The sequence below is a fragment of the Mus pahari genome, chromosome 4 (genome assembly GCF_900095145.1).
Source record: "Mus pahari chromosome 4, PAHARI_EIJ_v1.1, whole genome shotgun sequence".
Lineage (NCBI taxonomy): Eukaryota > Metazoa > Chordata > Mammalia > Rodentia > Muridae > Mus > Mus pahari.
Genome location: NC_034593.1, coordinates 86,739,082 through 86,750,283, shown reverse-complemented (window position 1 = coordinate 86,750,283; position 11,202 = coordinate 86,739,082). Strand labels below are relative to the sequence as shown.

The following is an 11,202-nucleotide window of genomic DNA, read 5'->3' as shown; positions in this document are numbered from 1 at the left end:
GGAACTCACTCTGTAGACCAGGCTGGCCTCGAACTCAGAAATCCGCCTGCCTCTGCCTCCCAAGTGCTGGGATTAAAGGCGTGCGCCACCACGCCCAGCTCCCTGTTTTGTTTTTAAAGCAGATTTTCAGTAAAGAATCATGGACATAATGGTTTATATAAGATATTAGAAGAACAGGATATATTTGACAAATGTAATGCTTTGTGGAAGTTACTGACAGATGCTGGATTGAGATAAAGACCAAACTCATGTTTAAATGCTTATACCATGATGCTGCAAACACAAAAGGGAATATTTGGGTTTTGTTTTTTACTTGTAGGAAATAAAACATTAGATGACTGTCTAAATGAAATGTTGGTGACAAATGATTTCTTACTAAGGATAAAGACATTAAAATAACACAACAGGCAGAGGCAGGTGGATCTCTGAGTTTGAGGACAGCCTGGTCTATAGAGTTTTCCAGGACAGCCAGAGCTACTCAGAGAAACCCTGTCTTGGACAGAGAGATGGGGATACACACACACACACACACACACACCAGCCCACATGCTAATTAAGTGGACCTTTGAAAAGGTAATAAATATAGAGTGAAGACGCGGCTCAGTAGTAGAGTGCTTGGCTAACAGGCCGAAGTGCTAGCTCTGGGCTTAAATCCCAAGCACCAGAGAGGAATGAGGAAAGTAGCATAGGAAAAACAATAGTAATAAAAAAATAATTCCAGGACCAGAGGTGGTAGCATACATCTGTAATCCCAGCCCTGAGGAGGCTGAGTCAAAAGGACTGCACATTTGAGGCCAGCCAGGACTATACGAGGGCCTTCCTCAAAAAAAACGAAGCAAGCAAACAAACACTCAAACCAGTCATAGGCAGGGAAAAAGACAATAGTGGGGGGGAGGGGGAGACAATATTGTGGTAAGGATGAAGGGGTTAAACAGCAGTAACTAGGTAGTGCCACCAAGAGGTAAGGGGTTTCCCTGATCATTCTGGTTTGTAAGAATAAGCTGGCAGAGGTTCATCCAAGATATTATGGAAATAGGGAAGGTGCTTAACAATATTTTATCAACCTATTTCCTTTTTCAGTTTTTGGAAGACTGTGAATAGCCTAGGGTGCACAGCAGTCTTCGAAGGCCAGCACTGTGGGGTAGCAGTGACAATGGTGGGGACTCTATCTACTAAAGCTAAACAATGCACCCTGACAACATCTGCTTATTTAGTCCTTGGAGCCAGTGAGGCTACCTCATGTGACAAGGACTTTGCAGATGTGTTTACAGACTCTGACTCAGGGAGTCAGAGGTTATACCACTGGCATGGGGAGGCAGAGGCAAGGGGATCTCTATGAGTTTGAGACTAACCTGATCTATATTATGAGTTCAAAGCTAGCGCGAGCTACACAGCTCTACAGATACAGCTATGCCTATTTCAAAAACAAAAAGAAACAGCAACAAAACTGTGAGGGAAGCTTGGAGTTGGCAAAACACAGAAGAGGAGACATCAGCGGCAGATACTGGAGTGCTGCAGTATGACCAGTGCTCAGGAATGCTGCTGCTATCAGAAGATGGGGAAGGCAAAGGAGACTAGACTTCCTGGCAGGATCCTGCTAATACCCATTTGGCTCGGTGATAATGATGCTGACGTTTGGCCTGCAGAACTGTAGAAGAACACACGCTATTTTGTTAGGGCTCACATAGTCCAGGTTGGCCTCAAAGTCCCCAGGTAGACAGGGATGGCCATGAATTCCCATTGCTCCTTCTACCTCCGTCTCCCAAGTAAGGACACAGATATGTACCACCACACCCACTTCATTTCTTTTGTTCTAAGCAGCACATTTATGATGCTTTGTTATGACAGTCACAAGAAATTAACAGAGGGTCTGATCCAATAATTCCAAAAATTATAAATTCCCATACCAGTTTAGCTCCAGTGATACTTAGTCTATGGTTGTAATGTCAAAGAGTAGCTAATCAGAAAATGCCATGCAAAATTCACTTATTCTTGGGGTGCAGAGATGGCTTACTGGTTTAAAGCACTTGCTGCTCTTCCAGAGGACCCAAGTTCAATTCCCAGCACCCACACAGTAGCTCAAAACCATCTGTGATTCCAGTCCCTGGGGATCCAATGCCCTCTTCTAGCCATTGTGGGTACTAGGCATGCACATGGTACACAGATGTGCATGCAGGCAAAATACCCATACACAAAAACATTTAAAAATCAAGATAAGTGTTATAATGCTATAATGCTTATTCTGCAATAAGTCTCCAACTTAAGGAACAGACCAGAAGTGGCAGAGCCAGAATAAAGAACTAATAATTCATTTGGCTCCAAGACAAACCCTCTTTCATATTATACTATCTTGCTCTATTGTACCATTAATCTTCACGCATGCTCTAAAGCAGACTGGGCTCCATCCACATAGAGACTAAACATGTGACTTGTTCACCATTGCATCTGGTGAGCAGTAAATATTTATTAAATGAAAAAAATGGAACAGATAAAAGCTAAAAAAAGAGTAAGTGGGCGATATTGCTGGGATTCCATGACAGGACCAGGTCCCCAGTCAAAGTCCTTTTTACTGTACTGTGAGTGGAGTTGAGAATCAACAGCAAGCCAGGCATGATGGCGTACACTGGAAATCTCAGCAGTTGGGAAGCTGAGGCAGGAGAATCACCATGAATTAAAAAGCCTAAACTAAGCCGGACGTGGTGGCGCATGCCTTTGATCTCAGCACTTGGGAAGCAGAGACAGGTGGATTTCTGAGTTCGAGGCCAGCCTGGTCTACAGAGTGAGTTCCAGGACAGCCGGGGCTAAACCGAGAAACCCTGTCTCAAAAAACAAAACAAAACAAAACAAAACAAAACAAAACAAAACAAAACAAAAGCCTGAATTACACGGTGAATTCCATACTAACCTGGGCTATATACCAAGAGCTTTTCTCAAAAACAAAACAAAAGAGCCTACACAATAGTGTGTGTGTGTGATTTTTGAGCAGGTGTGGGTAGGGGAGTGGGAGCTAATGTACAAAGGAGGGGACAACAGAAGAGAGAGAGAGAGAGAGAGAGAGAGAGAGAGAGAGAGAGAGAGAGAGAGAGTGCTGGGACCCAATGCTGGTGAAGATAAATCTAAAAAGTCAGTACTGGAAATGGTGAACTTAGAGTCTTCAGGAAAAGGATGAAGGATGTGAATTGGAGATGGCATGTAAGGTATCCCCAGATGAGAGATCGACCTGGACGGAGACCAAAGTAAATTGTATTCAGGGCAACAGAGCCATCCCCTGAATATCTTGCCATCAGTCACAAGGGTACATGGGTGTATGCCAAGGGCAGCTTTGCCTATTAATTGAAGCAGAGTAAGTGATTCCATGTGGTGAGCGACTTTGAGCCAAATCAGCAGAGAGCCAAATTCTCCTACAGCACTGGCTGGACACCCAGACTGGAAATGAGAAACTCAAGAATAATAAGACGATGGTGGGAGGTGGGGAGGCTGAAGGGGAGACGCACCACAGACTTCGAAGCCTGATTGTTCTCGTCAGCACGATCCCTTTGTTCCTTCGTCCTTTCTTGGGAAACTAAAAAGGTTTTCCAGACACCCAGTTTAGAAGCCAGAACAGAGGCTCTTCAGGGCATGGAGACATGGGTGAGGGGAGAGTACATTTCTCTATCATGTCGATGAGTGTCTGTAAGTTTCCAAGAGCAACTCTTCAGACATAGGGTAGCTACTTCTGGCTACTACCATACCCGAGGCAAAATGTTTCCCTCGGAATTGAGATAAGACGATTTACGGTACTGTAGCCTTGTTAAAGCTGGTTAACTCTAACCGACCTGGGGAGGAACTCTGTTGACTTACTAGTTTCAGAAGTGCATCCATTTGTAGCCCAGCACCCTACAGAATCCTAGCCTGGCTGGAATTCAAACTGGTTAGAGAGCAAAGAGAAGGTGAGACTAAATGAGCCATCAGACGTGCAGCAGAGCGGATCTGAACGTTCAACTTCACTGAAATCTTCCTGCTCACAAAGAGTCAAACATTTAAGAGTAGAAGAAAATGAAATGTGTTCTCAAGGAAGAGATAACCAGAAAATCGGGGCTAGCAATCATTTGTGCCCACTCTGTTGTCAGGGGCAGAATCTTAATTAACCCATAGCACAATCCTTGAAGAAAGTGCTGCTCAGTGAAGTTATGAGACCCAAAGACAGAGCCGGGACTGACAGGCCTCCGAAGCCTGTCTGCTCTTTTCACTGAAGCTTCCAAAAGGAAGCAAAGAGTGGGGCGAAGGAGGGCAACCGTGTGGAAAGAAAGGAAGGGGGTGGGGGGAGTGGTGCAACTTTTCTCCTAGAAAACAGAAAGGAGGGGGTCACTTTTAGACCCAGGAGGACCTGACCAAGGAAACAGAAGGGATGTGTTGGAAATTCCAGGCTTAAAGTCTGAGTCACACACCCTTCACTGTGTGTTCCTTGTCGTTTAAACTATGAATTTGGAACCAGGATTCTGACAGGAAATTGGTTAACATTGCCTAAACAAAAACAACAAAGAAAATCCTCACATTCCCCCTTCCCAGAAATCAGGCATCTTTAAGCCGGCAATTTCTAAGCAAAATAAGGTTGTTGCCTGGCTTGTTTCCACAGAATTTAGCATTGAGTGAGCCAGGGCCTGAGATTTATCCTCGGTTCCTGGGCAAGGGCCAGGAACACAGCGCCAGACAGACAGAGGCCCGAGTTGTGAGGCTCCAAACTCAGACACTAAAGCGAGGCACCAAGTCACAGGAAGCTGGCACGGCCTCAATGGTGTGGGTTCAGATTCAAAGCAACAATTATTGTGAGTGACTTTTGAAAGCACTACCTAATTCTCCAGCAGATCTGAAGTCCTGATGGAAATTTCATGGCGGGAGGTGGGGTGGGCAAGTTAAGTCTGTGAAGAACTAAAAAGTCGGGATTCAGAAGATGAAGTACAGGGGTTCAGGAGATGGAGTACAGGAATTGCTGAGATCAGAGAGAGAAGACAGAGGTAGGGATGAAAAATGTCCTGGGTCTGAGATAAAGGAGAGGACCCCACACAATAGGGGCCGGTTCTTAAAGGGAGAAGGACATTAAAATCTTAAGCCTGCTGACAGAGAAAAAGTTGGGAAGAAAAGAGAATTGCATCTGAAAACAGGAGTCCCTGGAGAATGCATTAATAACTCACTGTGTGTGTGTGTGTGTACACGCGCGCGTGCGCGCTTATATGTATGTGTGTGTGTGTGTGTGTGTCCAGAAGGAAACTCCCCAAAAGGAAATGCATGCGAAGGCTGGACGCCAAGCGGAGCCACTGTGAGGACAGTGGGAACTATGGGAGCCAGGCTCCTGACTAGAGGGCGTCCCGCAGGAGGCCAGTTCCCGACACTTACCTCGACCGTAGCCCTGCGTGTGCTTGGCGAAGCTCCTCACCACCGCCTCCACCGCCTCGCGCAGCACCGCAGGGCTCCCCGCGGCGCCGGGAGGCAGGGGCAGCCCGGGGGCCCCAGCCAGAAGCAACGGAGGCGGGGGCGGGGCGGGGGGCGGCGGGGCGGGCGGCGGACCCACGGGGGGTGTGGCGGCGCTACTCGGGGCCCCGGTCACCCCCGGCCGCAGCGCTCGTAAAGTGCCTCTCCCGCCGACACCTACGCCGGGCTGCAGCCGCTGTGCTCGCATCGTCTCCATCCCGGTGGCCGGCGGAGCTGGGCCCCGGAGCCTGCCAGCCTGGCGAGCTAACGGTCCCAGCCACCCCAGTGAGCAAGAGCCAGGGGATTGAGGGCGGTGCCGGGATCCAGCTGTCAGTCAAGAGCAGGCGGGACGAGCCAGATGCCATGCCAATCACTGGTGGAGAAGGAGGAAAGGGGTGGGCTCCTGAGCCACCTTAGGCAAATGATTGAGGAAGGCGGAGGCTACGGGAACCAATTGAATAAAGAAAAGGCTAAATCGTCTAAAAGAGAGAGAGCTTCGGAGCATCTTTGGGAATCCTGTGGTAAGCGATAGAAATCCGGCCAGATCCCTGGGGCGGGGCTTGAAGGAGAATTAGGCCTGGATGCAAGGCTGGATACTGTAGCTGGAGAGGGTTCTCAAGGACCATTTGTCTGATCACTTTACTTTCTAGATGTAGATGCGGTTCAGAGAAGTGACATGACTCGTCTTTAAGTTCATACACAATTGATGGTGGAGTGAAAACTGAGTATAGTGCTGACTGTAATGAGAATATGCTATGTAGTATACTTTAGTGCACTGCCTTATTTAATAGCTGCTAAGTACAAACCAGGTTTTATTTTACGAACAAGAAAAGTGATGCTCAGGAAGATTAGATACATGAAATGGCTAGATGGCAAGGGAGATTCAGACATTAAGTGTTTTGGTTCAAATATTTTCCTTTTTTCACTATTTACATTCAGGGATAGTTTTCTGACTTCAGCTACTCACTAAGGGAGTAAGAGAATGTAGAATGTATTTATCACTGTACGGAAAGAGTGAGCTAGAATACATGCAGAAACCTATCAAATCGAGAAATTCAGGACATAGATGGAAAGGGTACTTGGTCCAGGTAAGGCTGCATTCAAACAGTAGTTCCCAGCAGACATCCATGCACACACACGCTGCGACACCCTTTTGTTGACTGAACAGCACTCCTTTTCCCTTTAGGTGAAGTTGTTAGCCCCACCCCCTCTCCTAAGGTTGGCTAAGAGACCTGGGACTATGGAGGTTAGAAGAAAATGAACGAAGGCACACCCGTGAAATGAAATTAAACCCTGTATTTAAAACAACGACAACAACAACAACAACAACAACAAAACCTGTGTGGTCAAGACGTAGGAAGTCACATCTGCTTATGGAGAAGGGGGGCAGTAAGAATCTTAAATCGTTAAAGGTCAGGCATGGGGAGGCAAGGGGGGAGGCCTACCAAATGCCTTAAAACCTCAGAACACAAGGCCCATTTGCCTTTTCTTCTACAACCACTACTGGTCAGTTGGTCTCCTGAAAAAAAGGTAGCTGCAGCCTCTAGATTGGCTCCCTGAGTAGTTGTGACTGTAAGCCTCACCCCACCCCATACCCTCTCTCTCAACCCCCACCCAGTCCACACCTTCAGGCAGCAGTGACGAAACAGACGTCTGAACACATTTATTTGACATGTCAAGTGGTAAGAGGACTTAGGCTCCCCACTTCTACCTGTGTGTGTGGGGTGGTGTTCATAAGCTCAGACACACAGAAGAGCAACTTTGAGCCCATGACTTACTCCTGGGGTAAACAGGACAATCTGTAGTGGTATATGTGTTGGGGGGCTGGGGCACAGGGAGGGAATAAAAAGCAGGAAACTGAGAAGTGGAGAGCATGGAAGGCAGCAACAGACCCGAGATTGGGAGCTGCTTTGGGAACCCCAAGAATAGTGAGGAAGACATCCTGAAAAGCAGATGGGAGCAGGGTGTGAAGAAGGAGCCAGGCATGGAGAAGCAAGGCCTGCAGAGAGAGATTCATGAAGAGAAAGCAGACTATGCGAGGGTATGCTAGGCCACGCTGCAGGGCACACAGGGAAAGCAAGGGTTCTTCAGGAGGGGCAAAGATACAGGAGACCAGCCATGAGTGGGGGCTCCCTGCTGCTTCGGAACAAATGTGAGTCTGGGACCCTAGCACAAGTGGTCCTCTGTTGGTGTGCTGTGCCCATGGGTCCCCAAGTAATCCTATGTACTTGTGACGTGACCAGGGCATGATTGCATGGGTCTATACGCCCAGTAAACACAGTATTTATCCTTCTCGCTAGTATGTGTACTGTGCTGTGGACACATGCTTACCCATGTGTGCGTGCACAGTGCCAGGTGCACATGCAGGAGATCCCGTGTCCGAGGTATCAGCTGGTTCTCCCTCTATCAGGGTTCTGACCCTCCCCCTCCTTGGCGCCCCTCATTTCCTTCAGCGCCCGGGTTCCCCAGGCCCGCCTAGACTCTGGAAACCCCCTAGCAGGCGAATCTGCTCAGTCTGCATGGAGTGGCGTCTCACCAACTTGCGCTTGGTCCTGGGAGACCCTGGTGCCCCAGAGGGTGGAGGGGCAGGCAGTGAGGGTGCCCGACCTCCGGGTTGGGGACGAATGTCGGGGATGGGAGGATGGGGACTGACGTTGAGAGGAGGCAAGAAACCCGGTCGTGTTTGCGAGATGTGGTCCAGGAGCAAGGTCCCGGAGCCCCTTCTCTCTAGCAGCCCTGGACTCCGCCTCCGTCCACTCAGCGGGGATACAGCCCCGGGCAGACTTTCCTGGGACTGGCGTGGGGAGGAAACTGAGCCCGCTGGAGGGAGGGTCAGCGGAGAGGCGCTGTATCGCCGGCGCTCCAGGGATAAGCGGCTGGACTCGGGGGAGTCAGGGCAAAAATGTCCAGGGGTGTCGAGCTCCACCGGCTCCATGCGGCTCAGTTTTTGCCTTAGCCCTGAAGGAAGACCAGACTCCTGAGCCTCGGGCGCAGTGTTTCGGCGTGAGAGAGGACCCCCACCCGTCACTTTCTCCGCCCATGGGGGCGGGTCCTCCGGGCCTTCGGTGCTGTGACGCCGAGAAAGACGCGGTCTACCGGTCAGGGTCAAGCCATTGAATTCAGCAGCCAGACGCTCCAAGCCGGGCCTCCCTTCGGTAGGAGGGACCGGTTGAGGAGGAGCCACAAGGCCCCAGGGCTCGGAATTGAGCCTTTTGAGTGGTTTTGGAGGATGTCGAGGTGGCTTGGGGAGAGGCTCGGAAGGGGAAGGGTCATCAGGGGGCTTGGGAAGAGGAAATTCAAAAATGTCTCTTTTCTCCTCTTCTTCCTGGGCGCGAGGGGATAACAACCCGCGTCCTCCTCCTGCAGTCTGCAGCTGGACTTCTGAAGGCGACGTACAGACCCCTGGACTAGGAGGAGCGGGTGCAGGGTCCTCTACCCCCGGGGACGGTGGGGAATTAAGATACTGCCTGGTCTTCTTGGTGCCCGAGGGCGAGGTATCCGTGGTTATGATGATGACCTCCGTGCCCTTGGCCTTGCAGGCGTCCAGCAGTGTGGCAAGGGTCTCGCGGTCCCCTCGGTCCAGGGCGTGGACAAGCGCCGAGGCGCCAGCGTGATCTCGAACTGAGGGGTCTGCGCCGTGGGCAAGGAGCAGAGAGGCCACTGCTGCTCCCCCACCCCCTGCACAAGCATGCATCAGCGCGGTACGTCCTAAACGGTCTGCGATGTTGGGATCCGCGCCTTGCTCCAAGAGATAGCGTACCATGCGCGCCTTGTTCTGAGGGTCGTCGTAACGGGCCCTACAGGCCGCCATTAGCGCAGTCTCCCCCTGGGCATCACCCTCATTCACGTAGGCTCCTCCCTCTAGAAGCAAACGGGCCAAGCGTAGCTTACCCTGTCCCACAGCCCGAAGAAGAGCGTGGCCCTCCGTGTGCAACATAGCTGCGGCTCGGGCAAAAGCACCGATGGAGCCGGGCCTGGGACCTGCCGAAGATATCTAGGAGTATGGGGGTGGTGGTTGGGAGAGGCCTGAGGTCTCGGTAGTGAGCCTATCCCTGTGAAAGAGAGAGAGAGAGAGCGAGCTCATTGACAGGCTCAGCAGGGAAACTGAGGCACCGATGAACGCGCCTGATGTATGACGGGAGGAGGGGGGCTACAATGCAGTCTTTCCTTTTGACTCCTGCCTTTGAGAGGCCCCATCCCCCCCTCCCGCACACGCATGCCAGAGGAGGTGGAAAGGGTGCACCACCCGCAATGAAGGATGAGAGCTCGTGCATATACGTACATGCACGCGCACAGATATTCCCACCCCCCACTCGCACCCCACGGCTTATCAGACCTTTCCAACATCCCCCTTTTCTTATCCACACTTGGAACCCCCCTCTCTAGGATACTGAACGCCACCCACCCACACACATGCACCCGTACAGTCATACACATATTTCTATTCCTAACCTCTTTTAGATTGCCACATCCCCAAAAATTGAGGGGGGGAGAAGCAGATTGCAATTGGGACCTAAAGGGGTGGAGGAAGAATTGGGGTTTCTTTTGCCTTTGCTATGTTCCCCATTGCTCCTTATTCTTCCCCCTCCCAGCCTGTACCCCCAAATAGATACCTGAATGTCCGCATAATCTCTGCCTGGCCAGGATTGAGACCGGGGCCATGGGATCCTCTGGGTTGGAGGAGCCGGGTACCTGGGGGCCCACATGGCGTGGGGGGGTACCCGGATTCCCTTGGTGTCAGTATCTGCGCCCCAGCGCTGGATCCTGGTCCCTCCTCCCGGTGCGCCCCGGGCACAGCGCCGGCTCCGGAGGAGAGAAGGGGGGGCGGAGCTCTTCTGTGCTATTTATAGCCCAGTCTCTGCGGGTGGGGGCGTCCGGCACCAAGCCGCTCCCCACCCCCATGCGCACACATATAAACCTATAAACCCCTAAGGGGGGGGAAGCACCTAGCGCCTCCAATCTTGACTTCCCTTTCTTATCCCACCTCCCCAGCCCAAACAAACCTAAGCGCTCCTTAGGGGACTCTCCCACGACCCATTCAGGAACCATCCAGATTCTTCGTTGATCTTCAACAGCTCTCCATGAGCTTCGGTATGCCAGACCTGACTGCCACACACGGCATATGGCACACTGTGCAAAGGGGTGTAGGGAGGCGGTTGGGATCTGCAGCAGCGTCCACACAGAGCAGAGAGGCAGGAGATGTGGTTCCCTTCCCGTAGTTTAAATATCAGGGAGAGTATAGCCTGGAATCAGACAGCAGCCTATCGCCGCTGCACCCCTCTCAAACATCACACACCATAGAGACACTTGGATCTCATTTCCCTTGGGTCCCATTAGGAATGTAAGGAAGGTGGTTTTCCTAGGGAATTTTTAGGGCAAGGGGCATTCCCAAATTCCCTCTTTACAATATTTTAAGGGGTGTGCATAGGAGGTAAAAAAAAAAAAGACAGAATGATGACCGGACCCTGTTGCACGGATGCGTTCATTACATCTCTACTCCCTTAGACTCATTCTCCCCTCTCCCTTGAAGGTCCCTGCCTGAATCACTCCTTGTCTCTTCCTATCTGTTGCTCACTGCCTCTGCCTCTCCTAGCCACCTGCCCTGTCTCCATGGTTACCAAGGCTTCCATCTGCATAGTTTAGGGATGAGTTTGTGTCCAGCTGGAAGGTACCAAGGAAAGTGGGGGCATCGGATGGGTATTAAGGTTTTAGAAAGCTCACCGAGGGTCCTAGAAGACTCAAATGGTGGATGCC

At 50.9% G+C, this 11,202-nt stretch overlaps 2 protein-coding genes across 3 annotated transcripts in view; both read right to left on the bottom strand.

Annotated features, from left to right (window-relative positions):
* Window positions 1–5,742, bottom strand: part of Lix1l (limb and CNS expressed 1 like) — a 23,042-nt gene extending 17,300 nt beyond the window's left edge. The window contains exon 1 of the mRNA XM_021196266.1: window positions 5,374–5,742. Coding sequence (XP_021051925.1) covers window positions 5,374–5,665 — 292 coding nt within the window. The 5' untranslated portion in view covers window positions 5,666–5,742. The remainder of the gene's footprint in view (window positions 1–5,373) is intronic.
* A 997-nt stretch (window positions 5,743–6,739) lies between these two features.
* On the bottom strand, window positions 6,740–10,243 carry Ankrd34a (ankyrin repeat domain 34A). 2 transcript variants are annotated; one of them, XM_029537684.1, is made up of 2 exons: window positions 9,901–9,946; window positions 6,740–9,500 (listed from the first exon to the last, which is right to left on the bottom strand). In XM_029537684.1, exon 2 carries the CDS (start codon window positions 9,383–9,385, stop codon window positions 7,898–7,900), a length of 1,488 nt encoding a protein of 495 aa, XP_029393544.1. In that variant the 5' UTR covers window positions 9,386–9,500; window positions 9,901–9,946; the 3' UTR covers window positions 6,740–7,897. The 2 variants fall into 2 exon arrangements, with proteins under 2 accessions (XP_029393544.1, XP_021052390.1); XM_021196731.2 differs by lacking the exon at window positions 9,901–9,946 and adding an exon at window positions 10,062–10,243 and having other exon boundaries at window positions 7,098–9,500.
* Window positions 10,244–11,202: the final 959 nt, after the last annotated feature.

Excerpts from the sequence above, each read along its gene's own strand:
- Ankrd34a (XM_021196731.2), bottom strand. The coding sequence starts at position 9,385 with ATGTTGCACACGGAGGGCCACGCTCTTCTTCGGGCTGTGGGACAGGGT.